Source organism: Paramormyrops kingsleyae, chromosome 20 (assembly GCF_048594095.1).
Source record: "Paramormyrops kingsleyae isolate MSU_618 chromosome 20, PKINGS_0.4, whole genome shotgun sequence".
NCBI classification, from domain to species: Eukaryota; Metazoa; Chordata; class Actinopteri; order Osteoglossiformes; family Mormyridae; genus Paramormyrops; species Paramormyrops kingsleyae.
Window position 1 is genome coordinate 9,263,156 of NC_132816.1, and position 27,845 is coordinate 9,291,000.

The 27,845-nt window shown below is 42.5% G+C and overlaps 2 protein-coding genes across 8 annotated transcripts in view; both read left to right on the forward strand.

Moving 5' to 3' along the window:
- Positions 1-10,846, forward strand: part of LOC111850725 (spectrin beta chain, non-erythrocytic 1-like) — an 82,314-nt gene extending 71,468 nt beyond the window's left edge. For all 3 annotated transcript variants that reach the window (XM_023824915.2, XM_023824917.2, XM_023824919.2), the window contains 6 exons: positions 270-376; positions 3,046-3,100; positions 6,271-6,488; positions 6,877-7,050; positions 7,133-7,175; positions 9,438-10,846. In XM_023824915.2, the coding sequence (XP_023680683.2) occupies positions 270-376; positions 3,046-3,100; positions 6,271-6,488; positions 6,877-7,050; positions 7,133-7,175; positions 9,438-9,653 (813 nt within the window). In that variant the 3' untranslated portion in view covers positions 9,654-10,846. The remainder of the gene's footprint in view (positions 1-269; positions 377-3,045; positions 3,101-6,270; positions 6,489-6,876; positions 7,051-7,132; positions 7,176-9,437) is intronic.
- Positions 10,847-13,475: 2,629 nt separating this feature from the next.
- The window catches only part of LOC111850769 (echinoderm microtubule-associated protein-like 6), a 52,217-nt gene continuing 37,847 nt past the window's right edge, over positions 13,476-27,845 (forward strand). For all 5 annotated transcript variants that reach the window (XM_072703734.1, XM_072703736.1, XM_072703737.1 and 2 more), the window contains exons 1-5: positions 13,476-14,661; positions 21,484-21,643; positions 23,196-23,294; positions 25,304-25,372; positions 27,537-27,722. In XM_072703734.1, coding sequence (XP_072559835.1) covers positions 14,465-14,661; positions 21,484-21,643; positions 23,196-23,294; positions 25,304-25,372; positions 27,537-27,722 — 711 coding nt within the window. In that variant the 5' untranslated portion in view covers positions 13,476-14,464. The remainder of the gene's footprint in view (positions 14,662-21,483; positions 21,644-23,195; positions 23,295-25,303; positions 25,373-27,536; positions 27,723-27,845) is intronic.

Below are 27,845 nucleotides of genomic sequence, written 5' to 3' on the forward strand. Positions count from 1 at the left end.
GGCCAGATAAATTCAGCAGGAGATATTTTTAGTATGTGTCTGTGGTTTGACTGGTTTGTACTGGTAACCCAGATTGCCAGTTGACACCCCAGTAAGAAACCCTGCAATTAGAGTCAAAAATATCAATGTGTAAAAAGGTACATTTTAAAACTTTATAACGTGTATTTTTATACATGGCCAAACCAGGCCCGGTGTGTTATCCATCATGACATCCTCACTCCCAGTGCTGTCACCTAAACACTCCTGTGAAAGTGTTTGCTTTGCTGCAGCTGGAGTTATTGGAAGTGAGAAGACAGCAAGAGGAGGAAGAGAGGAGGAGACAGCCACCAGAACCAGAACCGCTGCCTGGACCGGAGACTGACTCGGCAAAACAGCGGTAAGAGTCAGTTTGTCATGGTGGGGCATGGCGCAGGTGGGAAATAGGGTGACGATCCACTTGTGGCTCTGTGACAGAAGGGGTTCGACACAGCTGAACAACAATGAGAAAGGCACAAAATAAAAGGACCGCAAGGGGTCAAAACAAAATGGGAAAAATAAGAATGTAACAAAGAAATCATGAAGCAGAAACACTGGGGAACTGAGCGACACAGGGAACGGGACTGAGAACCAGAGCAGAGCAACAAATACACAGGAACTAACTGCATTCAACTACAATGAACCATCACAGAACAGAACCAGAACAGACACTTAAATACACAGTTAATAGGACTATGCAGGGTAGGTGAGAATCATAACCAGTTAATCAATCAAGGACTCAGGGCAAACAAGGAACAGTGCCATGTTACAGTACAATCATACAGCACTGGAGACTACAGAAAATGAAGGAACACTAAGAGTTAACTAGAACAAGGAAAACTGAGCAAACAGGGGACAAGGAGCAAAAGGCAAGGAACCAACTGAAATACAAAAACACCAAAAACAGAAAAGCACTGATAACCAATAGTAGCACGGAAAACCAAAAAAAACAAAACAGCTGAGGCTTGTTCTTAGCCAGCTTTGAACGCATGACTAGCAGGTTCTCAGTATGAGCCGCACGCTCAGCCCACTGTGCTTTGCGGTGGTCTGGGGACAGGAAAAGCATATAGGGGCTGAAGGGTGAGTGACATGTAGGAAATCTGGATGGCCAGCGACACCTGCTGGCAAAACAGGGAGGAGACACGAAGGGCAGGGTCGGACGGGCGCTGACCCTTACACAGTTAACCAGATCCAGGGCCACCATCCAGTTCAGAGTCTCACTCGCTACAGTAGTGGTAAGTGTCAGTTAGCTAGATCCTGAGTCACTACTGAGGCTGGAGACCAACTCACCCAACAGCGATAAGAGGAAGTTGGCCAGACCCAGAGCCATTGCCCAGGCTGGAGTTCGACTAGCTTAAGTGCTGGTAAGAGTCAGTTAGCTAGATCCTGAGCCGTTGTCCGGGCCGGAGACTGCTGCCCCTGACTAGTCACAGCCAGAAGAGGAGCATCCCTCACTTCACGGTTTCATCTGTGAGAGACAGAGAGAGAGAGAGACAGAGAGAGAGACAGACATAGAGACAGAGAGAGAGACAGACATAGACAGACATAGAGAGATATCGCTCAAGCCTGAAATGCCCCATAAGCAATAAGATGATGAAACACAGATGTGAATGTGAGCCATGCAGCACGGGCATCCTCAGGCAGTACATCTATGCACGGGACTGAGCGGGGAAGGGCATGACCTGTGCTGGCAGGCAGTAATAAATGCAGCTTTTTTGCCAAGAGGATTGTCCCATAGTAAATTAGCCATGATGTAAATTGGTGTCTCTAAAATGTGGGTATCCGTAAACTGGCACCTAAAGCTGGGTATTTCCTGCCCAGTACTTCCTAGGATTGGCTGCAGGCTCACTGTGACCCTTATGTGGGTAAGTGGATGGATTTGTGGATGGATGGATGGATGGATGGATGGAAAATTGAAAAGTACCAGGCTCAGGGCCATTTACTGTATAGTATTTATTTAATGCTTTAATGCTTTACTTGCATACTCATTAGTAGACAGGAACTAAAATCCAGATAGCCATTTAACGCACTGGCTAGCCATTGTACTTTTTAAGTACAGGTATTTTTTCTCAAAAGATATTAAAGATGTTGCACACTGAGTATCTAAGGCTCTGCTCTCCTTCCTCCTGAGTATCTAAGCCTCTGCTCTCCTTCCTCCCAAGTATCTAAGCCTCTGCTCTCCTTCCTCCTGAGTATCTAAGTCTCTGTTCTCCTTCCTCATGAGGATATAAGCCTCTGCTTTCGTTCCTCCTGAGTATCTAAGCCTCTGCTCTCCTTCATCCTGACTATTTAAGCCTCTGCTCTCCTTCCTCCTGAGTATCTAAGCCTCTGCTCTCCTTCCTCATGAGGATATAAGCCTCTGCTTTCGTTCCTCCTGAGTATCTAAGCCTCTGCTCTCCTTCCTCCTGAGTATCTAAGTCTCTGTTCTCCTTCCTCATGAGGATATAAGCCTCTGCTTTCATTCCTCCTGAGTATCTAAGCCTCTGTTCTCCTTCCTCCTGAGTATCTAAGCCTCTGCTCTCCTCCCTCCTGAGTATCTAAGTCTCTGTACTCCTTCCTCATGAGGATATAAGCCTCTGCTTTCGTTCCTCCTGAGTATCTAAGCCTCTGCTCTCCTTCATCCTGACTATTTAAGCCTCTGCTCTCCTTCCTCCTGAGTATCTAAGTCTCTGTTCTCCTTCCTCATGAGGATATAAGCCTCTGCTTTCATTCCTCCTGAGTATCTAAGCCTCTGCTCTCCTCCCTCCTGAGTATCTAAGTCTCTGTACTCCTTCCTCATGAGGATATAAGCCTCTGCTTTCGTTCCTCATGAGGATATAAGCCTCTGCTCTCCTTCATCCTGAGTATCTAAGCCTCTGCTCTCCTTCATACTGAGTATTTAAGCCTCTGCTCTCCTTCATCCCGAGTATCTAAGCCTCTGCTCTTCTTCCTCCTGAGTATCTAAGCCTCTGCTCTTCTTCCTCCTGAGTATCTAAGCCTCTGCTCTCCTTCCTCCCGAGTATCTAAGCCTCTGCTCTTCTTTCTTTGCAGGGATGATGAGAAGATCTCTCAAAACGGGCTGCCAGCAGATCAGGATTCTGCACGGGTTAGTTACCGCTCCAAAGCCTACTCTGACTACACAAGCTTTCAGAGCCGGCGGGCGGCCAGTGGGCGTGGCCAGCGCCATGGACTGTGCTCCTGAGTTTGTGCCTGTGAGATTCTCAGCAACTGTAAGATCTGACTTTGTGTTACACTGTCAGCTTTAATCTGGTAATTAAGATAATTATAAAAAGGACAAAGAAGAAAACTTAATGACATCATCTCTAGCCCATGGCATATGTAAGGTCCATCTAGACATCTAGGAGGAATCATATTATAGGTGTTAAAGCTTTGCCTTCCTAGGCAGCCACAGGTTGTAGACTTCTTGACTGACTGCTTATATGGGCTCAAGAAACAGCAGCTGTTCTGAAAATGAGGATGTACTGTAAGTCTATGTTCTTTTTGTTTTAGATACAATAAGTTCTTTGGTAATCTGTAAATGAAACGTAATATTAACTAACCATTTAATAGTAGAAAAATTCTCTAAAACTGGACATAATTTTAATGAGAAAAATGTGTAAACAGCTGATTATAAATCTGTCAGTTTAAAACAAGATATTAAAGTTCCACTAAATATAATTCTACTTTTTATAATTTTGTTCTGCTTAATGACAGTTTTATGCACTATGAACTTTTATTTAATAATTTGTTGTGTATTCAGTATGTGTACGTCCATAATCAACATCATATTAATTATTAGCATTTATTATTAAGTTACACTTATGTGAAGAGCATATCTATACTAGTTCCGAGACTGATGATTATATTCAAAAATTTAATGTCAGTTCCCACTCTCTGAAGTGCCTCATGTAACAGTTTAATCAGATTCACAGAAATAACGACAGATCAAAACAGCATTTTGTTGTATTTTAAAATGAAATTTCATTTTGTGAAGAGCAGAGTTCACAGCAGATGAAACCTATCAACATGACTCCTCTAGGGGACTCCAGTAAAGGATCATGCTGTACGCAGTCGTGCTCAGGCTCCATCTGGCTGTCTGACAGTTAAATGTTAATGAAATTTATAATTAAATTCAAAAGTAATCAAACTGTAACTCCTAAGTATGGCCCAGTTGTTTCACCCTTGGCACATGACAGTGATGAGAATGAAAAACAGTCCTTGAGAGTTATTTCACTATTTCACTACTGTCAAGTAACTCAGAAGACTGCCTTTGGAAATACTGTGTCAAAAATGTCTGTATTATTCCTGAAATCTGTTATTGAAAAGTAAAAGTAAATGCAAAGTAAAACGAAATGAATACAGTTCTTGCTTAAAAACATGCGGTAAAGCTTTACATTAACTGCATCTTTATAATGTATTCATTATGCAGTCATAGATCATTCATAAGCAGCATGCATGTAAGTATCCCTTAACATCACAATATACCGTAAAACCTGTAGTGCACATTAATAACAAGCACTGTATGATAATAACAAACATTATAATCGTATAATCATATAATGTTTATGATGTATATTAAAGCTCTTAAGGTATGTTAGGATGTTAAGGTATACTTACTTCTTGTAATGTTCTATGAATGCATAATGAATGCTTTATGAAGCTGCAGTTAATGTAAAGCGTTTCCAAACCTGCAGAAATCAGAATCAGAAGAGCTCACTCACATATGCGGCCTTGGTCAGTTGTTAGCCATACATGTGTGTAGTTAGGGCTTTAAAGGCAGCACCGTGTCCCTGCACTACAGCGGCCTCTTCATCCCTCCCTTTTAACCCGGAATGTTCATTACTCACACAGCATGTCACGCTCACTCGCATCTTCTCTAACTGCTGTTTTTGGTTAGCTTCTCCGCTGCTGCCTGAATGCCTGTTCTCACCGCTGTTGTTTTGCATGGTGTCCTGAATGTTAATAATCTGTGCAGTTTTGTACATTGAGAATAAAACCCTTTTAAATGCCATTTGATCGCTTTCTTTTTCCTGTTTTTGTGCAGAAACACCCAGCTGTTTATCCCCCTGCTCCCCGCTGTCACATTGTGTTGTGGATGCGATATTTTTCACATTATGCTGCTTTCTTTTTCTCATTTTGAGTCTGTATTTATACATTATCAATATCATTATCTTTGTTATGTGTAACTGCCATGTCTCCAGTTGTGTATTCACTACCTTTTAATGCTTAGTGACCCAGAGAATCATCTGTTGTATTTTAATTTTATTTCTACTCTTTAAGTTTTATCAAATTGTTTTAGCAATAATAATAATAATAATACACCTGTCAGTCTTGAGACCCTGGTATGCATAGGAAGAACCAATGGGATTGCAGCGTTGTTTGATCTAGTGTGGGCTACGGAAGACCACCTCTCCAGTTCAGTCATGATTGCTGAAAGGTGAAAGGTCACATGGCTGACCTGGGCTCCGGTCCGGCCTATCAGAGGGCAAAGCCTGACTACAGCGCGTTCAGCAATGCTCGGGATTGGCCATGTCCCATAGTGCACTGCGGTAATTCAACCCGATGGGTGTGAGGTGGCTGTCCACCTTTCAGCAGATGAAAAGTATTCTTCTGCACTTCCAGTGCTGCTGATAGTGATGATTAGCAATGAGTCTCAATATTGTTGTGATTCCTCAATCAGATTTCAGGATCGGACTGGATACGTTCTTTTTCTTTGCATGCCTCTGGAAATCATATGATACATTTTGGCCCACTTCCTTCCTTGATCTGGGGTTGACTAATTAAATCCAAGAGTGCGGGACCATTGTGGCATCTTTAAAGGACAGACCTTTCAACTGGGTGATTTAAAAAAAAATTTTTTTTGAAAACCAATGCTATTGGTACAGCTTCCATGGTGACTGTCATACTGGCAGATTTCCCAAGGCCTGTGATCATATGCAGGCCACATAAGGCTATGGAGATGAGTCTGCTTTATTCAATGTTTATCTAAGCATTAAACCTATCACAGATTTGCCTATTTATGCCTAATGCAATGGCATTGGTTTTTGAAAAAAATAAATAATTTAAGTGTACATCTTTCCAAAATGTGTGCTTGGTAAAGCTAAATGTAGTACATAATGGGAATGTGCTTAAGGTTAATTTTGTGTTATACGGTATATGACTCCTTTCAGTGTTTGTTGTTGCACACACGTCATTTGCATTAGTGGTAGACGTGTCCCTTATCATGCTTTGGGACTGTCCCCCACTTTTATCGTCTCCCCCCCATGCTTTGTCTAGCCGGATGGTGTTGATGGCGGTGAGACCGTGAATGGTGTGGTGGAGAAAAGCTCCAAGGATGGAAGCCCACTGCCCTCGCCCACCTCCAACCGACGGGAGAAGACCAGCCAGGCGGCCACGCTGCCGGCCAAGCACAGGGGCGTGGCCTCCACGCAGATGGAGGGCATGCTGTACCGTAAGCACGAGTGGGAGGGCCACAACAAGAAGGCATCCAGCAGGTACGCGCGTCCTGCCCGATGCCGGGACACTGCCGCCAACTGCTGCAAAGCCAAGCTACTTTCTGCTTGCTTCTGTTGCTAAACAGATTATCATCTAGATTAATATTGTCCTGCAAGTCCATGCGCTCTAACAGAAATGATTTCTGATTTATTATTAATCTTGGCTTTAAATGCTCTCTGTTTGAATGTGTTACCACACAGTATTCAGGGAAAAATGCGTCTGTTATCATTTGTAATCCAGCAACATTTGAAAACATTTGACGAGACACCTTTGCAAATGAGGGGTGAGGTGGTGGCGGGGGGGGGGTGACTAAAAATGTTAATAATGAGGATGTTTGGCATCCCACAACACCCACTGACACCACATGGTTTCTATGTGTGGCTGCAGGTCCTGGCATAATGTGTACTGCGTGATAAACAAACAGGAAATGGGATTCTATAAAGACAGTAAGAATGCGAACCAGGGCATCCCGTACCACAATGAGATCCCCGTCAGCCTGAAGGATGCAACATGTGAGGTTGCCGTTGACTACAAGAAGAAGAAGCACGTCTTCAAGCTCAGGTATGGCCGAACGCTGACACGCCTCTGGTGGCTCATTTCCTTGGGTGTTACCTGTTACAGTAAACAATTTCTTTTTGTGCAGATTAACAGATGGAAATGAGTATCTCTTCCAAGCCAAAGATGACGTAAGTAAAATTTTTGCATTGCAACATTCTTAAAATAGTTCCTTCAGAGCGTTATATGTCATTTTAAAAGCCATTGTTTGGTACATGTTTGCACACCAAAGCAATACCATGGTAATGTGATCACAGCAATAATTATTTAGAATGGAAAACTATGGAAAATATTAAAATTAAGGGCTCCGGCGGATGGTCCTGATTGGTTCCCTGCTAGCTGGGCGGGGGCAAGGACAGAGGTCGATGATTGTTCGGTTGGGGATCCAGCCCCTTGGAACAGGGAACCTGTACCAGGGAACCCCCTATTGCCATACAGTAAAATATCCATGTACAACAATTAATGTACAGGCCTCAAGATTTTCTTGTCTCCATTACAGGCTCCAAATTTTCAGGAGTGTATAATATACAGTGGTACCTTGGTTTACGAGTATAATTCGTTCCGGAAACATGCTTGTAATCCAAAGCACTCGTATATCAAAGCGAATTTTCCCTTTAGAAATAATGGAAACTCATATGATCCGTTCCACAACTCAAAAATATTCATATAAAAATTATTAATACAAAATATAAAGTAAAAATACATAAAACAAATTAACCTGCGCTTTACCTTTGAAAAGAATCGTGGATGGTGTGAGGGAGACGAGAGAGGAGAAGAGGAGGGTTATTTTGTAGGACGACTTTCACTATAATTAATGGAATCACTGCTATCTGTTGGCTCACTGGAATCTTTTTCTGTTTGTGCGACTTTAACAAGGAACCCATCCAATGACAGCCTCTTTTGCCTCCTTTTCGATTTTGCAAAAATGTGGACATTGCATTGTCATTAATCAGATTCATCGCTCGCACTGCTACGCCCTTATTCTGGTGGTGCTTTTCTACTAAATTTTGACTACACGAGTGAGGCATGCTGACTGAGACTGAGCATGGGAGACGATTACCCACAATTCTGCAGCGTGAGAAAGTGAATAACCATTGGTTCAGTTGTGATGACATGCGCTCGGCGTCAAAACAAGAAGCGCACGCATGCGCTTCCTGTTTTGAAGCCAAACGCACGTAAAAACAAGAAAAACAAGGAGCGCATGTGTGCCATATGATTTTTGATGATACTTGGCGCTCGTAAACCAGGACTTGCTCGGTTTCCAAGTCAAAATTTATAAAAAATCTTTGCTCGTCTTGCGGAACACTCGTAAACCGCGTTACTCGTAATCCGAGGTTCCACTGTATATATAAACACACACACACACACAGCTATCTTGTGGCATAGACGACAGTTTGAGACTGTTGCTGATTTGTTTTTGCATTATAACACCTTAGTCTGGTCATGAGTAGTCAGCTGGACTCCTGTCCTAATGTTACACATGAAACGGAGACTGGGGTAAAGCTGACATCGTGGATCTCTGGCTGAGAGGTGCTCTGGTCAGGGCTGATTAAGAATAAGTCACCCTGGGTGATTGATAATGTTCATAATTATGATTTTCTTTAGCCTTCTTGACTTTAATTATGAATCAAATTGGCTGGTGTTATTAGTAATGATAATAAGTGCTGAGAAATTGAGCTTGTCCTGCTGTATCACGGTCTTCACTCAACATAATCCTAATGGTGACTCCTTACAAACCGCACTATAATGTCACAGTTTTGGTATCTGAAGAGGTTGGCGAACTTAGGTATTTTTGCTTTTTAGCAGTGAACAAAGGGAAAAAAAGTCTATTTAATGCAAACCTAGCCTTTTATATGTTGTTAGTTCAGCTAATACTAGTGGTAATTGTAGATTATAGTGCTACTGTAAATGCAGTACAGGCAGTCCCCGGGTTATTATTATTAATCAGATTCAGATTATTATTATTATTATTATTATTATTATTATACAGTAATACAGTACAGTACATTTATTGTACAGTTAGTACATATGGTACTGCACTGTACCTCAAGCTGGTGACCCGCTGAAGCCGTGCAATATTTTCACATGCATCACAAAGTAGTGCTTGTGAATGTTTTTACTAACCATTGTATTTATCCTGTATTTTTTATATAATAGGCTTTATGGCATTCTGTTTGGGTTGTCTGTACGTGGGACATTCTGAACCCCGGGACTGCCTGTACTTTATGATCCTTGATTCACGTACTTTCCTCTTCAGCTATTACAAGCATCTGAATGTAATGTAATTAGAAATACCACAGCTGGAAAAAGGTCCTGCTTCATACTGGTGAGCCACTGTGACAAGATAGTGGGTGGCGCTCTGCTGATGGTCTGTGCTGGAATCCCGCCCACAGGAGGAGATGAACACGTGGATCCAGGCCATCCTGAACGCGACGGCCTCCGACAGCTCTGCTCTGACCTCCAGCAAGCAGGCGAGTCCGGCCTCCAGCCGCGCACAGACCCTGCCCGCCAGCGTGAGCCTCACCACGGAGTCCAGCCCGGGCAAAAGGGAGAAGGAGAAGGAGAAGGAGAAAGAGAAGCGCTTCAGCCTGTTCAGCAAGAAGAAATAGATCCATGTCTCCAGCCAACTCCAGTGATTTTCCAAGCATGCAAGCTGAGAACCAACACTAAACACTCTGTGCCTAACATTCCTGGGATCGGGTGTAGAACTTACAGACAGTTTTTAAAAGAATACGGTGGACACAAAACAAGGTCTTAAGTGAGGGTGTGGGATCTGTTGGGCAGCTTCCATCTCGAAACTTTAACTGTCTTGACAGGACCAGACAGATTTTTGGTTTTGCTCTTTCTTAATTTGTGGGTTTTTTGCCATTTGATTTTTGGTAATTCTTCTCTTTTTTGTAAGTATAAGTAGTTTATAGGCTCTATATATTTAAACATTTCCTCAATTTTGTGAGGCTGTCTGGTGAAGACGACTTGCATCCTTATCATCGGCGGTATGGCGACGCAGTGCTGGTCCGTGTCCTTCGGCCGCTCTGAACACAGCCCATGGTGGCAGGCCGTGCCACAGCCAGCCAGTTCCTGATAGAAAGGTAGCTCTGCGCTCTCCTAACTAATAGACGATTCATCCATTATAAGCTTCCAGGCAGTATATTGCCTTTGCCGACACTCTGTAGAAAACCACATTTATATAGACAAAAAACCATAGAAGTCAAATGTCACCACAGTAATGCCAGAATTTACATGTGCGGATCAGAACCGGTGCCAATGTTGGGGACACAAGAAAGCCTGAGATTATAAATGGATTTTAGTTACTTAATTTCGCATTGTTTTCTTTTTTTTTTTTTTTTTGCTGTTTTCACTTTATTTGTTGTTCCTCAGTTCCATTACACATTTTATGTCATTCTAGTACAGAATATTAAAAATATAGATGTATTATAAACATGTTAAAGCATTGCTGTTAAGTGGAAAAGTGGAATTAAAGCATTTAATGGGAAAAAATGTTATTCCGAAACAGATGCTTGCTTGTTGGCTATAGCACTGTGTGTTTAAATTTTTTGCTATATTAACTTGCTCTTTGATACATAGTGTGCATTTCTCTGTCATTGTACCTATAGCATTGAAAATTTCCATCCAGATGCACAATCAAAAAATTAACTATGGGAATGTTTTCTCTTTTTTCGCCTTTGCTGAGCCCATGGCTGTGGGCGGAGCAGGTCTGGCTCTCTCATGTATTGGGCTGCCCTTGTAGACTCACCATACCTGTTCAATATGTGCGATGTCATTAAAATGCTTTTAAAAATCAGTCTCTACTGTCTGTTTCCATACTGTGTATCAGCACTGATCATTTCACATATCATCAAATGAAGTCTAATCTGGTATATAGAAGTCATTTTAGTTGTGCAAAATATATAGCTGAAGATAAACATTAGCATTTTATAAAAAAAAAAATGCAATTTAAATGTTGTTATTTACTCTATGATACTACTATATATTATTGCCTAGAAAACAGTGAATCGATGATGTATTTATTTAATTGCATTTCAATTTTCCAGTTTTTACCACTAGATTGAAGAAATACTTATTTTCTGTTCAAAAAGTCATTTTCACTGTGATATTACTTTTCATATATTCTAAAATACATATTGATTAAATGAGTACACTTTGATATTACGTCTGATTAAATCTACATTGAATTCACTATTGCGTTCATCTTAGACACGATGCCTGGTTACAATAGAGTAAGAAGCTGTGGTACATTGAGAAAGGAGCAGGCAGGGAAAGTGGTGAAGCCCGTTCTTCACTTAGAGTGGCCTGGGGCAGCAGGTGAAACAGCCACTCTGTACCTCTGAGACTGGGAAGCTTCAGTATGGCTAGATTCTACAATATTTATTCTGTTTAGTTCAGCTACTTCAGTGTTTTGCATTATTCTCAGAATTATCTACCAAATCCATAAAGCAGGCATCAGCAAATGTTAATAATTAGACAGCTAGTAAATAAAAAAAACTGTACTTCTAATAAAAATGTCCAGGGAAATGCCTTCCCCCCAAGATGCATGGTGACAAAAAAATGTCATTTCAGAGATAATGCCATTCCGACTGTACATGAAAGGAAACTATTTATATTTTCTGTTTCATGTTTCCTGGAGTTCTTTTCTTTCAAGATTTCAAAATTCTTTAATTGTCACATACATAGTTATACAAAGTACAACACGTAGTGAAATGCATCCTGAACCGCTCTTTTGTAGACTGTGCAAGTTAAAAATCCAATTATGCTAAAGTGCAAAAAGCTAAAATGCAAGTTTAGAAGTATGTTCAAAATGAACAGTAACACAGACATAAAAAAGTGACCAGTGTAACAGTGTGGATATCGTGAGGGATACAAGAGCACAATGTACATCAGGGTGTGAAGTGCAATGGCATGTCAGGTTCAGAAACCTTATGGCCTTGGGGTAGAAACTCCTCCTAAGTCTCTCAGTCCTGGCCATGATGTTCCTAAGATGCTTTCCTGATTTCAGATGCTGAAACAGGCTGTTATTGGGGTGGGGTGTGTCCTTTATGATTCTGAAGGCCCTGCTCCTACATCTCTTGATGTAAATGTCCTGAAGAAATGGAAGAGCTGACCTGCAGCAGCGTGGGTTAATTGGGTCTCATCATAAGTATTTCTCAAACCAGTCCCCAGACTACCCACATCATCAACCACATCATCAAACACAGAAAACAGACCTACACTGGCAAGACCCAAGAAAACATACCAACACAGACTAACCTTAAAAACCAAACCCCCGACAAGGTTACTGCTGAGCCCAGTGCTCAAAGAGAGATGCTGATGACCGAGCACTGCTCACTACTCTCCATAACAAAGTTGGGCTCTAAGCTCACCCAGTCAAGAGCAGCTTCTGTTACCCAATTAGTAACCAGGGGCAGGTGTGACACCCATAATGTGAGATTTTTTTTTGTGTTATGTGTGTGTGAGAGCCCTGCGATGGACCAGCATTCTATCTAGGGTGCCCTCTGCTTTGGGCTCTGTACAGTAGGATAGGTATGATGATTACAGTAAACCTGTACCAGGTTAGTGATTGGAGGTTGGATGGATGGATAATTTTATACCTTTTGTAATAAAGGAGGTAAATGGGTGTTTTCCAGTTATGGGGGACTGTGTCTCTCACACTCACTGGAAAAGGGTGCAGGGAAGGGAATCTAAGTTTAGCCCCCAAAACAGGAGTCACAGGGGTTTAATCTGGATCTCTGGCTGAGAGGTGCTCATTTCTACAATGGACCATCCAGAGTGTGCCTGTGCCTTATGCCTTACGCTGCCTGGCATGGGCTCTGGGCCACCAGCGTTACCATGCAGGATACAAGATTGTAAACTGGATGGATTATTGTATAAGGTCTCTGTGCACCATAATATGTAAATAAGCAATTTACTGATTAAAATCAAATGAAATCCGAAGTCTTCAAGTGAATTCCGTTTTTAGTAGTAATCAAATACAATAAGAAATATTAAACATATTTTTAAATGTCGATTGATTTTCTTTTTATCTTGTGTCTCTCTCTCTATATATATACAGTATATATATATATACACACACACGTACATACATTATGCTAAAATGATAAAATGACAAGCAGGCTATGCCAAAGTCCAACGATATTTCTAAGGTTATATTTATATCCCAGGGATTAAAAGATACCTTCGCTGTCACGAACATCGGAATTTCGAAGTAATGTCTGTCGTTTCCAAAATGCAGGACCTCGGACAGCGCGCTCTGTTTGAAAGCCGGGAGTTGTAGTTCTTTTGGCATGTTACCTGCGCTTTAACGGTAAAGGTAAGAAGGGCACTTAAACATCAATCCCCATGAGCCATTGCGATCGACCGGCCTCATTCGGGCGTCACTGGCTGGAGGAGGTCTCTAAATGCCTCAGTCTCTTAAAGATGCGGTCAGGTAGAAAGCAGAGCGCCTCGTCTCGGGATTTCGCTGGAGCAGCGGCAGGCTTTTACAGATCACGTCTTCCTTAAACCACTGCCTTTTTAAAGTTTGCATTACAGAAATCAGTTGCTCTGTTTTTTGTATGCAATATTGTTTCTTTATCCGTTTTTTTATTTCACATTGTGTTTGATGCCAGGCGTTAATTTACAGTTTGAAATGCAAATTAGAGAAAGGAGTGTGATGAGGAAGATTGTTCGCCTGGCTGTTAATTTGCCATTGCAGGGAAGTTAATAATAAATTGAATTTCAGGCGTCCTTGCTTAGGCAGCACCGTTTCAGGGGTAAACTGTATGGGAAAAGGTTTCAGTCTCTGGACTCCTCGATTGTATGCAACTTATTACGAATAATTGGTCTGAACGGTGCTTTTGATTGCGGGTTGATTTTTTTTAATACAAACAAATCTGATTGCGATGTAGTTACTATTTTTATTCGTGTTTCGTAACGAGGAGGCACATGGAAAGGTTTTCTCTATCATGTCTGAGGACAGGGCAGGGGATTAGTATGCGGATTATGTTTTGGTGGTTGTACTAATTTGCTTTAATGACAGTTTTTCCCGTTAAAATTTCCGTCTAATCTAGATCTAATTTTAGTTGTTTTCTACTCGTTTGAAAGAAAAGTTTTAGAAAAGTTTTTATTTAATTCGTAACCTAGTTTAATTAGGAAATCGATAAGGAAAAGAAAATTTCTTAGTACATTTTTCTATCATTTCTTTAACACAATCTATAAGCAATATATACAGAAAATGAAACATTTAAGAAATAAGTATACAGTTGTACAAAGGGGAGATTTTCAGTTGCACGAATGAAGCACATACTTTGTAATTTGTACCAAGATTTAATGCCAAGTTAAGGTAAGACCATACAGTGCTGAGAATATCGTTTAGGCTGTGGTTGGGCTGCAGCTTTGACAGTTAGATAGGTTTGAGGGCTGTGAAATGGCAGACAGGACAGCTCCGCGCTCCCAGCTCAGACTGCAGTGGATATATGGCTACAGGGGACACCAGTGCCGCAACAACCTGTACTACACGGCCAGCAAGGAGGTGGTGTACTTCGTGGCTGGGGTTGGCGTGGTTTACAGCACCAGGGACCACAGCCAGAAGTTTTTCCTGGGTCACAATGATGACATTATCAGGTAGGTCACTGGTAACACCTCATCAGTGATGTGCATGCAGTTACTGCTCACTACTCTTTCATTTCCAAGCCCGTCTCTCATTTCTTGCAGTATGACAGATTGTCCATAATTATATTCCCCTGTAGTGTAGACCCATACTATTTTTTCCCAAATGCCTGGGTTATTTTCTGCAATTTCTGGTACTTCATTGTCTCTTTAAAGTATCACATATACCATACCTTTTGAGTTCATTTAGAACAACATTGTAAATCAGAACTGACAAACCCCACTGAAGAATGTATTGGGATAGCAGGAAACATTTCTAGGTTTAAGTAGTGTTATGGAGAGTGGGATGGCTGACGTGTGGAATTTTGCCAGGATTAATGGAGAGTAATTCACTCAGGGTAAAGTAATGAATCTACTACCAGCATCTCATACTCTGGAATAACTTTTAAAGCAGGATATCAGCTTTGATTTGGATGCAACATGGCATTGTAGTGAGTAGGCAGAAAAGCAACCAAGCGTCTTACGTTCATTTGTAAGACGCCTCATCCTGAACTCTGCATACGTCTGCAGTCCCCATAAGGTTGTCTTTCATAACAGTCAAGTCATTCTGCTGCAAAATTACACATTGGCAAGGCTAAACTTTAATCACTTCTGTGTACATAGGGTTAGAATCCAAGTATCCAAAATCCTGAGGAGCTAGGAATTTCAAACTGGGGGAGTCTTAAGCAGGATTGGAATGACACTTTCTTTAGGGAGCGGTCGGGGCTTGATTAAACTGCATGCTATTCTAAGAATGATTTGAAGCTGCTCTTATTACAGCACTTAGAAGCCAGCTGAATATACCCCTCTCATTTGGAAAGCTTGTTATGTTCCCACATCCTGCATTACATTATACTAGAAATGCGAAATGTACCACAGTTACTGTAGAATGATTTTAGTAACAACATCCAGAATAAGTCTTTGTGAAAAGGCCAAGCTGTACCTTCACAGATGATTGGTACCATCGGTTGATCGACCATGCAACCCGGTGGTTTAAACAGGCTTATGTTCCTCATTATTAGTGCTCCACTGTGGGTGTAACGCAGAAAACAAAGATGGCATTGATAAGAAGAACAAAAGTCATCTGCGCTCGGACCTGATTACTGTTTCTAAAATGATTTTAATAGAGATTGTTGAATTTAATAAATGATTTGCTTATTTAAAGTTTAATATTATTCAGATTCTGCTAAATGGGATTTATGCAGTAGCTTACTTATTTGAGTTAATTTATTGAGTGAATGAAAAGGATCCAAACAGGAAGTCGGAACAAGGAAGTTTGGTAATTATTTCACAGATACTCCATCCACCTTTAGGTCAACCCGCTACTTACATCATTATCCAGGAGTGGTTCAAGGGTAACAGGATACACTGGGCTTGGCAAAGAATTTGTCAGGCATCAAAACGCAGTGATGGTGATTGGTTAAAAAACAAATCAGTCAAAGCTTAAGCCTTGCAAGCCCCACCCTGGTGCTGCCCAAGTTATTGACTATTGGCAGTTCATGGAAGAGGAAACCTGCCCCCTGCGGTAATGCAGCAGTGTCAGAGCATGCAGCATCTCTATTTTTAAATTTGCTCTATCACAGTTTCAAGTCAGTTTTATATAGTTATGGAGTATAAACAAAAAGAACAAAATCACCAAGTGGTGAATCTTTTGTCATTTTTTTGGAAACAAAGTGTGGCTACAGAGGGTTACGCTGTGCTGAGAAGCCCCCTCTGGGGTGTGTAGGGTACATTTTGGAGAGGGTTACGCTAAACATTCAGTGCTAAAATAACCACTAGTATATATCTTGACTTTTGTGGCCATTATACTGTAGTTTCATCTGAAATGTGTAAAACACTTCTGATAGCATATGGGGACAGTTTTTATGTTATTACTTCTTCTTCTTCTTCTTCTTCTTATTATTATTATTATTATTATTATTATCATTTTTAATTAAATTACATGCTAATAAAATACAGCACCAACCTTGTGACTTGTGTAATTTATATCTCTTCAATGTCATATTGATGTGCATTGACTAGCTCACTGGGTACTGTCCCTACACTGCATCAGACCTTGATGTCAACAGTGCTCAGCCAGTTAAACCGGGATTTCAGAGAAAATTTAAGGAGGTGAAGGGGTTTCTGACACTAGTGACCTGAGATGAGTTTTTTTAATTATTGAACTGGGCAAAGCAAATACCAAAGCAAAAGCGACTTAAGAATATATCCAGCTGCAATTTGTTGCAACAATGAAATTAGGAAAAGACACTTTAATCAAGTAAGAAACAGCGTTCAAAAGGAAATAGTATTGTTTTTTAAGATATAAAGGATTTGGACCTGGGTTTGTTGCTGTAACTGGCTTCTCATCCTGATGTAAACTACTTAGATAAATTCAACTTTTATAAAAGCTATGAACAGAGGGATGTTTGTTTGCAAAATTCTCAGTGGGTAGACATACTAAAATGCTGTTTATTCCAGTGGAAAATGTACCTTAAAGTTTTGATTCATATAACCCAGTATTTGTATTATGTGAGGGCTGAGATGGGGGATCTGTTCTTAGCATATGGTTGTCACAGCACTCAGATGTAACCACCATGTTCCAGCTAGCTGAGAGATCTTCAAAGAGAGTCTTTTACAGAAGAACATCAATTCACAGACGTAAATGGCCTTTATGCTAAAGGGACATAGCATGCTCTATGACTGATAACGTTCATGTAACACGCACAAGCTTTCTTACCGAGTGCTGTATGTATTCCGTTACCTTGGAGAGCGAGAGTAGCAACGACCTTTTAAACATGTTTATATTTCCTTGTCACCAGTGAAAGATTATCTGCCCTGTTGCATATTAAATGGAATTAAAACAAACACTGTTCCATTCACCAAAGCACTGCACTTGTATACTGGGGATCTTGAGTTCCTGAGACAGTACAGTCAGTGCTTGGAGTAGGGAGAAGCACCAAGCGGCAATACTCCACTTGATATTCAGCACCAGGTGGCAGTACTCCACTTGTTAGTCAGCACCAGGTGTCGGTACTCCCTTTCTTATTCAGTACCAAGTACCAGTACACCCCTCGTTATTCAGCACCAACCACCAGTACTTCCCTTGCTATTCAGCTCCAAGCGCCGGTACTTCCCTTGCTATTCAGCTCCAAGCGCCGGTACTCCCCTTGCTATTCAGCTCCAAGCGCCGGTACTCCCCTTGATATTCAGCTCCAAGTGCCGATGCTCCCGTTGTTATTCAGTACCAGGTGCTGGTACTCCCCTTTTTATTGAGTACCAGGTGCCAGTACTCCCCTTGTTATCCAGCACCAGGTGTCAGTACTCCCTTTCTTATTCAGTACCAGGTGCTGGTACTCCCCTTTTTATTGAGTACCCGGTGCCAGTACTCCCCTTGTTATTCAGCTCCAAGTGCCGGTACTTCCCTTGCTATTCAGCTCCAAGCGCCGATGCTCCCGTTGTTATTCAGCTCCAAGCGCCGATGCTCCCGTTGTTATTCAGTATCAGGTGCTGGTACTCCCCTTGTTATCCAGCACCAGGTGTCGGTACTCCCTGTCTTATAAGAACATAAGAACATAAGAACTATACAAACGAGAGGAGGCCATTCGGCCCATCGAGCTCGCTTGGGGAGAACTTAACTAATAGCTTAGAGTTGTTAAAATCTTATCTAGTGTTATTCAGTACCAGGTACTGGTACTCCTCTTGTTATTGAGTACCAGGTGCCAGAACTCCGCTTCTTATTCAGCCCCAGGTGCCAGTACTCCCCTTGTTATTCACTTCCAGCTGATGTTGAGAAGAACCTGTACTCTGAGAAAGAGAAAAGTAAACAGGTGCTGAGTACAGGCCCACTTCAGTCTCTGAGTACAGGCCCACTTCAGGCACTGAGTACAGGCCCACTTCAGGCACTGAGTACAGGCCCACTTCAGGCACTGAGTACAGCATATTTAAAATTGAAAGAGTTTTGTGATAACAGAAGAAATTTAACAACAACGTTAAAATGTTTATTTCAAACAAATACTAGGAAAGCGTATTGGTTTCCTGTGATTTACATGCGGTGTTTACGCAATAAGAGGTAACTTATTCTGTCACGCTGGATAGGTGCTTTTGAGAAATCCAGACCACATCCCTCTTGGGTTTATTTGGTTCAGTTATCACTCATTGTGGGGTGATTGAGGCGCACAGTTCCTCATTAATTATGACTGTGTTTTGTCTTTGCCTCATTGAACATGCCTGTACTGTTAAAGCATGTGCCACGGTGGAGTGATACTGGGTTTTGCACACGTCACTCTCAATTACTCAGTGAACTTTTGGCCTTTGTCATTCTAGGTCAGTGTTTCCCAACTCGGGAGCTGGGAGGAAGCAAAATCATGTACCGGCTGGAGGTCCCCGAGGACCGGGTTGAGGAACACTGGCATAGGTCCTTCCTCTGGAGGGTAGTAGGGCTGCTTTTAACTGGGCTTTGTCCAATCTGCACCCACCCAGAGCTGCAAAGTTATGAACTGCTTGAAATGTTCTTTTTTATTTCGAATAAAGTATCTGTGCCAAGTGTCGAATGTCCAGTCTGCATTTATCAAGTGTCTGAGCCAAGGAAACAACAGAAGAATAAAACAAGTGTAACATTTTTGGCAGAAGTGCAAAGCTTGACAGATCTGGTTGTGGATACTCTGCAGCAGTGTTTTCATGGACCCTAGACAGTCCACGTTTTTGCTCCCTCCCAGCTGGAATGCTGTTATCGTTACATAAATGAGACTGTCGCATCAACTTTGCTGGAGGCTTTAACAATCAACTCATTTCAACTGCAAGTAATACTAAACATATATTTAAGTTTGTTCCTACTTATAACACCTTCGGTGTGTTTTTCTACAAATCTGTTTCGTTACCCTCGGGAGCTGTAACTCTTACAAAACACTGTTTACCCTTTTTCTGGTATGAGAACAATATTATTGTTCGATCTGAGGTTGGAAAATGTCTTTCCTCTTCCTCGCCATCACTAGGGGAGCCTTCTCAAGTCTGAATTATTTTGTTCATGTTTTTAAAGCTTTTTCTTTCACGTTGTCAGACATGTCTCATGGTGTAACACGGTTCTTACAGCTTATGTAGGAAAAGGGGACTGCTTGATTTGATGTAACGGATGTCCCTGCTCATGCAGACATGGCAGAATTGTCAAGAATGAGATCACATAGGGGTATGAATTGAGATTGCAAAATCGGGGCTGGCCCATGTCATAAGTGAATCGGTGAAGCTGCCACCAGGGGGCGCCCAACCGATCTGCCTGTCAGAATACGGAGTAAGATGACAAATTTCGCATGGACTCTGGAAAGTGTTGGGCCAGCCCTGGTTGAAACCTTTTGTTTATCTTCTCTTTTTGACAGTTGAATGATTTAAGGCAAAAGGTGAAAGTTCCTTTCTGTAAAAACAGCCTGTCATACCGCGTAATGTAATCGCTCAGCCAGCACAGATGCACTTCATTGTTACATGATGTTCCTGCTGTTGGAAAAAAAGAGCTGAAAACAAACCCCAAAGAAATGACTGTGAGGAGCTTTGTGTTTGATTGGCTGTGCCTCAGGCTGGCGGTGCTGCTTCCCTTGGTGCTGTCACATGGTGCTGTCACATGGTGCTGTCACATGGTGCTGTCACATGGTGCTGTCACATGGTGCTGTGGTAGATATCTTACAGAGCTAAGACCTTCAAAAGCTCCCCAGTGGGTACACTGCATATGAAAGCTCCTCTGGAAAATACAGGATTTGGGTTCTGCATGATTCCCCAGTAAATCTTCCAGGTGTTTATAAATGAGTGTCTTTCAGGAAATGGTGCTGTAGTATGGTTGTTTTTAAGAGTAATTTTTCTCCATTTTTACAGTAATATTTATTAGTGAGATAGCAGACAGCTGTCTGAGGCCAGCCTTGGTGCTGCTAAGCTGAGCTTCCAGTGAGTGACCAGTAATTAGTGCAAATTATCTGTAAGAGATATAGGAACACTGCTAGGACCATTCTATCTGTAGAGTGCAGCTCTGCAGGCTGGGACTGTGCCCGCAATCGTAAGGTTGTGAGTTAAAATCACAGCTGACCCTTAATCGCATTTGCTCCAAGGATGCTGCATGGTCCTGTTCTCTGACTTTCATTGCTTCGGAGAGAACATTCACTAAATAAAAAAATGAAATGTGCCCTCAAGAGAGAATCTAGTAAGACCAAAGAAATACGGGTAACCACCTATATGGTGGGGAGAGATTGTGCAAATTGGGAATGTAGTGTAAGTGGAATGCGTAATAAATGAATAGGTGCAGTTTCAGAGTTGTCACAACTAGGACTAAGAGCATTCAGGTAAAACAGATTTATTAACTCACATTTGCAGGTGATCCATCCAGTACTTCTAGAGATTGTAGAGGTTGGGGGTGTGGGAGGAGTAAGGATAGATGGCTGGGGAGCGGGTGCAGGGGCTGTGTGGGCAATACAGTGCTGTTGATAGCCCCTTTCCAGTTTTAAACATATTTATGTTCATTATTTGCTCAACAATGTCAATACACCCATCCATCTTTCCATCCACCTATTGTCTAACTGCTTGTCCTAGCGAGGGTCCACACAGGGTCCAGGGGCCTGTCCTACACAGCCCTGGGTATGCATGTTATGTTTTAATGGCAGCATTTTTATGGTTTATATTATACTTGTGATGACTGCATACCTACATTTTTAATGTTAATAAAACGATTGATAATGAAGTCTTATTCCCATGTACGTATAAAATTATGTGAAATTGTGTAATTGTGTGAATGAATTGCTGTAACACACTGCACATAATCATGCTGCTTCTCTCTCCCCGCAGTCTGGCTTTGCACCCAGACAGAGTGCAGGTGGCCACCGGGCAGGTTGGGAAGGACCCGTTTATATGCATATGGGACAGTCACACGGTGCAGACGCTGTCCATCCTGAAAGACGTGCACACCCACGGTGTGGCCTGCCTGGCTTTCCACTCTGACGGGCAGGTGAGCCGGGCCTCTAGCTGCTACGGTTTGTCACATTATTCCATTCCATCTAGGGTTCCCATACATCTGGCTTTCCCCGGACACATCCTGTTTCTGGGCACCCGTCCGGGCGTCCCGGTGGTATATTAGGTGTAGTGCTGCAACTCGTATGACCCAGTGATGCAAGTTAGATTCCTCCAAGTGCAGGAAAAGGCACCGACTTTGAACATACAGCAGCCACTCAGTATCATCGCACAGCATTTACAAGGCTTGTGCAGGCGTTTACTTTAAAAATGAAAGGACACGCACGTCCCTATGTGTCACGCTGCTCACGAGTGACATCAGCTTCCGGAAACCATCGTCACTTTGAGGCTTTATTTTTGTTTTCATGTGAACAATGAGACGTGTCGCCTGCTTGAAATTTAACAAACTTTAGCTTAGGGTGTTATAACTTTTGTTGAAAAAAACTTGCATACACATATTGTATACACATATACAAGTGTTCAGTTGTGTGTAGATTGTAAAACGAGGGTTAACTGTAAGGCTACCATATATCCAGATTTCCTTGGATGCAAATTTTAGTTTTACAGGGTGGTTAGGGAAAGCTCATTAATATTCATAATAGAAGCGCTACCTGATTGGTTGATGAATGTGATCCCAGGACAGGCCCTTTTTTTCCTCTCACCAAATACGGTAACCTATTTCCATCATTGCTTAGACCTTACAATATTTGTACTGAGTTCTCATGTAAGCCTATATGATTAAACAACGCATCAAGCTTGACTGCAGTGTAAAACAAGGTGGGGGGAGAAGGCATATACTCGCCACATTGCGGTCATGAATAGGAATGATACTGCATTCACAAATACACACCCAAAAACCTCAGTTTGCTTTAAGGCTCTTCCATTAATTAGCAGAATAAAAGTTACTAAAGACGTAAATGAAAATGGGTCATACAGATTAGGAGTGGGCTATCCTTTTTGCATTGATTTTATATTGTGATCGATCTTGAAGACGTCCCCGATCTACTTTTCACATGACCTTTTACTGTATGTCCTGAGGGTGGGGGTGCAGTTCATCATAAGATCCTCCATCTTATACTTCCAAACGTCACATAGAACTTCAATAGCACTTATGTCTTGTTTGTTTCATTAAATTAGTGATACGCACAGCACTGCCCATCCGCGATCTGTGGTTTCTGTATGCTCATAATGCATTGTTATCAACTGGTGTTACTAACAATGGCTAACAATTAACCGGGCTAGAGCTGGTGTTTCTAAATGGCTTTCCGACTTGTTGTACTGGAACGTGGTCAACTTGGGCGTTCCCAGCTGCGACTTCCAACCTCCGAGCTAAATGGAACGCAGCATTGTTTATCACACATGAAGGAGACCCTGTGATGGAGACACTTGATGCAACTTGGCCAATCAGCACAGTACTATGCTAAAAAATAAGCCAATCTTAAGTTAATGGTCTCAGCATGTCATTGATGTAACACTGATTCTACAGGTAACCATGCAGAGGTTGTCTGTGCCCCTCTATTAAATTTCACTGGATCTTCTTCCCCACACAGAGGTTGGCCTCTGTGGGCCTTGATGCCAAGAACACGGTGTGTGTGTGGGACTGGAGGAGAGGCAGGGTGCTGGCCTCAGCCACCGGTCATGTGGACAGGGTAAGAGTACAGAGCAACAGCATTTCTCCTTCAGGTAGCCTACAGGAGCTGTGTGACCAGGTTCCCGGTGTTTAAGGTGGACAGAGGATTAGCAGCAGTGTGAGATGGAGAGCGTTTTGGGTGGGATATGAGGCTGATGCTTAGGCCTGCCCATCATTAAGGATGTGAACACCAGCATGATTTACCCCACATACTCAGGAGATGCTTCACTCTGAATGAAGATCTAGCTGGCATGCTGACGTCAGTACTCCTGGATGTAGTTACTGGTGTAATGACATCAATACTGCTGGAAGTGAGTGTATTAGTGTAGCGGTTTCAAAACCTATCCATGATTACTACTGTAATGAAGGAGACTGGGTTCTAGTCACAGAAGGATCCATAGACATTCATTAACAAATCTAAAGCTGCAATCCCAAAACACAATTGTGAAGACCGACAGGGGGTCAAGAGATGCTCTGGGCAGTATAAATAGTCCAAAATGATATCCAAGACTTGGGGCCCGTACTATGAAGCGGGGTTACTGGCTTATCGGGGTAACTCGGATTTAAGGTAGTCTGGGCAAAATATAAGTAAACGAATATGAAGTCCATTTAAACTGTGGTACCTTAAATCTGACAAGTTACCCCGATAAGCCAGTAACCCCACTTCGTAGTACAGGCCACTGGGTTGTGTAAACAGAGACATGGTTGGCAATATATTGAAGCAGTACGAAATCCCAAACAAGATCTGGAGCTGAGCTGATTGGGGGTGTGACAGTCCACTCCCCCCACCCCCCCACACAACTACTCTACTACTGCTCCACCATTTGAGACAGTAAATTATTCCCAGTCTGGAGGGGGCAATCCACCCTTTTTCCAGTTGAGAACCATGGCTATGCTGATCCCCATCCCAGCTGCCTCACATTCAGCAGCAAACCGCCCCACTGCATGCTGCAGGTCGTAGCCCAGTGACACCAACAGGACCACATTATCTGCAAAAAGCAAAGATACAATCCTAAGGTCCCGGAATCGTATCCCCTTCGCCCCTAGGCTATGCCTAGAAATTCTGTCCATAAAGGTTATGAACAGAACCGGTGTCAAAGGGCAACAACTGGGAACCCTCCAGTCAGGGATCCTCGGATGGTACCTGGGATAAGCTCCACACCCTCCTGTGAGGGATCCTCGGATGGTACCTGCGATAAGCTCCACACTCTCCTGTGAGGGATCCTCGGATGGTACCTGGGATAAGCTCCACACCCTCCTGTGAGGGATCCTCGAATGGTACCTGGGATAAGCTCCACACCCTCCTGTGAGGGATCCTCGGATGGTACCTGGGATAAGCTCCACACCCTCCTGTGAGGGATCCTCGGATGGTACCTGGGATAAGCTCCACACCCTCCTGTGAGGGATCCTCGGATGGTACCTGGGATAAGCTCCACACCCTCCTGTGAGGGATCCTCGGATGGTACCAGGGATAAGCTCCACACCCTCCTGTGAGGGATCCTCGGATGGTACCTGGGATAAGCTCCACACCCTCCTGTGAGGGATCCTCGGATGGTACCTGGGATAAGCTCCACACCCTCCTGTGAGGGATCCTCGGATGGTACCTGGGATAAGCTCCACACCCTCCTGTGAGGGATCCTCGGATGGTACCTGGGATAAGCTCCACACCCTCCTGTGAGGGATCCTCGGATGGTACCTGGGATAAGCTCCACACCCTCCTGTGAGGGATCCTCGGATGGTACCTGGGATAAGCTCCACACCCTCCTGTGAGGGATCCTCGGATGGTACCTGGGATAAGCTCCACACCCTCCTGTGAGGGATCCTCGGATGGTACTGTACCTGGGATAAGCTCCACACCCTCCTGTGAATGCTGCTAAGGAAAAACAGTCAGAAAACTTTTGGCCAAATATAAAAATTGTTTCCTTTTACTCAGTGTGCATGTAGCGCTGTTTCCTCCTGAATTCTGGGAAATTATGTGGGGGTGCAGTTCGTCTTCAGTGATCTGGGGCTCCTGTGCCTCTCCTTTAGATCTTTGACATCAGCTGGAGCCCTGACCAACAGAGCAGACTGGCAAGCTGTGGGGTGAAGCACATCAAGGTGGGTCCGTCCTGTGGGTACTCGGCCCTCGCTGTGAGGTCTCCTGTCTGCTGGCATTTAGATCATCGCAGCAAATATGGTACTAAGCACACAGCTGTATGGATAAAACCAGATGCTAAAAACTCAAATGGCCTAATTGTCGGTGTTTGTTATAGAGCAACTAATGTAGCTGCAGAGGAAAGCAGAATGTTATATGATGATATCAGGATTATGAGTAATAAAAATGATGTGGTGGTTATGGGTGATTTTAATTTATCTGGGATACAGTGGGACATAGTCTCAGGCTCTTCTGTAAATGAACTTGAGATGGTGGAATTAGTACAGGGTTGTTTTTTTACTCAGTTTGTTAATACTCCTACCAGGGGAGAAGCCCTTCTTGATCTTGTTTTCTCTAATAACCAGGATAGGATTGGAAAATTAGAGGTTTTAGACCCATTGTACGGTAGTGATCATAACATGGTTAAATTCGAGGTTAATTTTAGTGTCCGAAGAGCAAAGTCCAAAACAAAATATACAATGTTAGGAAGGCTAACTTTAATGGTATGAGACTGAAAATAGGAACTGTAAACTGGATGGAGTTAAATAACAAAACGGTTGAAGAGGCATATGGATTTTTTAAAAGCACGTTGCAAGTGCAAGAGGACTTCATGCCTGTTTCCAGCAAAACTAAATCTAGGAAACTGCAGCCAAGCTGGTTTACTATGGAAATTAAGAATAAAGTCAGGAGGAAAAGGGCTCTCTTCCACAAATGGAAAATAACTAACAATTTCAAAATAAAGCCGGAGTATCTAAGTGTACAGGTTGAGTTAAAAAAATAACATTAGACGCGCCAAGAGGAATGTAGAAAGGAAGATTGCATTGGAGGCTAAGGATGACATTAAAAGTTTCTTCCAATATTTTAACTCCAAAAGAGCTCTAAAAGCTGAAATCACTAATTTGCAGGATAGTAAGGGAGAACACAAGTAACTTACCACCATTTAGTACATATACAGCGTTGTCTATGACCAGTATATGTATAACTGAGGCTGATGTGGTACTAAACCTAGCTAAGCTCAAAATAAATAAATCGCAGGGCCCTGATGGCATCTTACCTATGGTTTTAGAAGAGATGAGGGATATTATTAGCCAACCTTTAACTTGACTATTCCAGAAATTATAATCTGCTGGTGTGGTACCTTCTGATTGGAAGCATGATAATATAACACCCATATTCAAAAAAGGGGATAGAAGTAATCCAGCAAACTATAGGCCAATCAGTTCAACTGGAAAAGTAATGGAAGCTATAATCCAAGTGAAAATGGTAGATTATCTGGATTCAAATAACATTCTGAGGGATAGCCAACATGGATTTAGGAGAGGTAGGTCCTGTTTAACTAATCTAATTGAGTTCTTTGAGGAAGCTACAAGAGAAATTGATCACAAAAAGGCCTACAAGGTGATCTACTTAGATTTCCAGAAGGCCTTTGATGTTGTCCCCAACAAATGGCTCTTGCTTAACCTTGCTATTGTGTTAGGGTCGGCACCGACCTGTTTATAAGTTGAAAATGCATAAAAGCACCACATACTGTAGGTTTGTGTCCTGCATCGAGGCTTTTTGACTTCTCTATTTAAACAAAATATATTAAAACAATTTTTTTTTCACGAGGCAAGGCATGCCCATACATGTAAGACAAGATAAGACCAATTCATGATCCAGGTATATAAGATTCTAACAGGTCTGGATGCTGTTCAGCCAAATGGCTACTTCAATATTAGTTTAAATACTAGAACTCGTGACCATAGGTGGAAATTAGCAGGAGAACATTTTAAACTGAATTTGAGAAAACACTTCTTTACACAGCATGTGGTTAGAGTATGGAATAGTCTTCCTGTTAGTGTAGCACAAGCTAAAACCCTGGGTTCCTTTAAATCAGAGCTAGATAAGATTAACAACTCTGAGCTATTAGTTAAGATGATGGGTCGATTAGCGTCCTCTCATTTGTAAATTTCTTATGTTCTTATGTCTGCCTGTCTCTCTGTCTGTCTTTGTCTATCTGTTTCCCTGTCTATCTCTGTCTGTTTGTCTCTGTCTGTCTGCCTGTCTATCTCTGTCTGTCTCTCTGTCTGTATATATTACTTGAGCATTGCATGTAAGGTTTTCCTTGCCGTGTTGTTTCACTGACAGTTCTGGTCTCTCTGTGGAAATGCACTGACCCCCAAAAGGGGTGTCTTTGGGAAGATGGGGGACCTGCAGACCATCCTGTGCCTGGCCTGTGCCAAGGACGAAGTGACATACTCAGGGGCACTGAATGGGGACATCTATGTGTGGAAGGGGCCCAATCTGATGCGCACCTTGCAGGCCGCGCATGGGGTGAGTGAACAGGAACCGCACCTCCTCCTTGCTGTTTCCTTACTCGCAGTCAAGCCTTTTAGTGTTTAGCAGTTAAATTGCAAGTGCTGCATAAAACATTCCCTCAAGCTAATCCCATTTTAC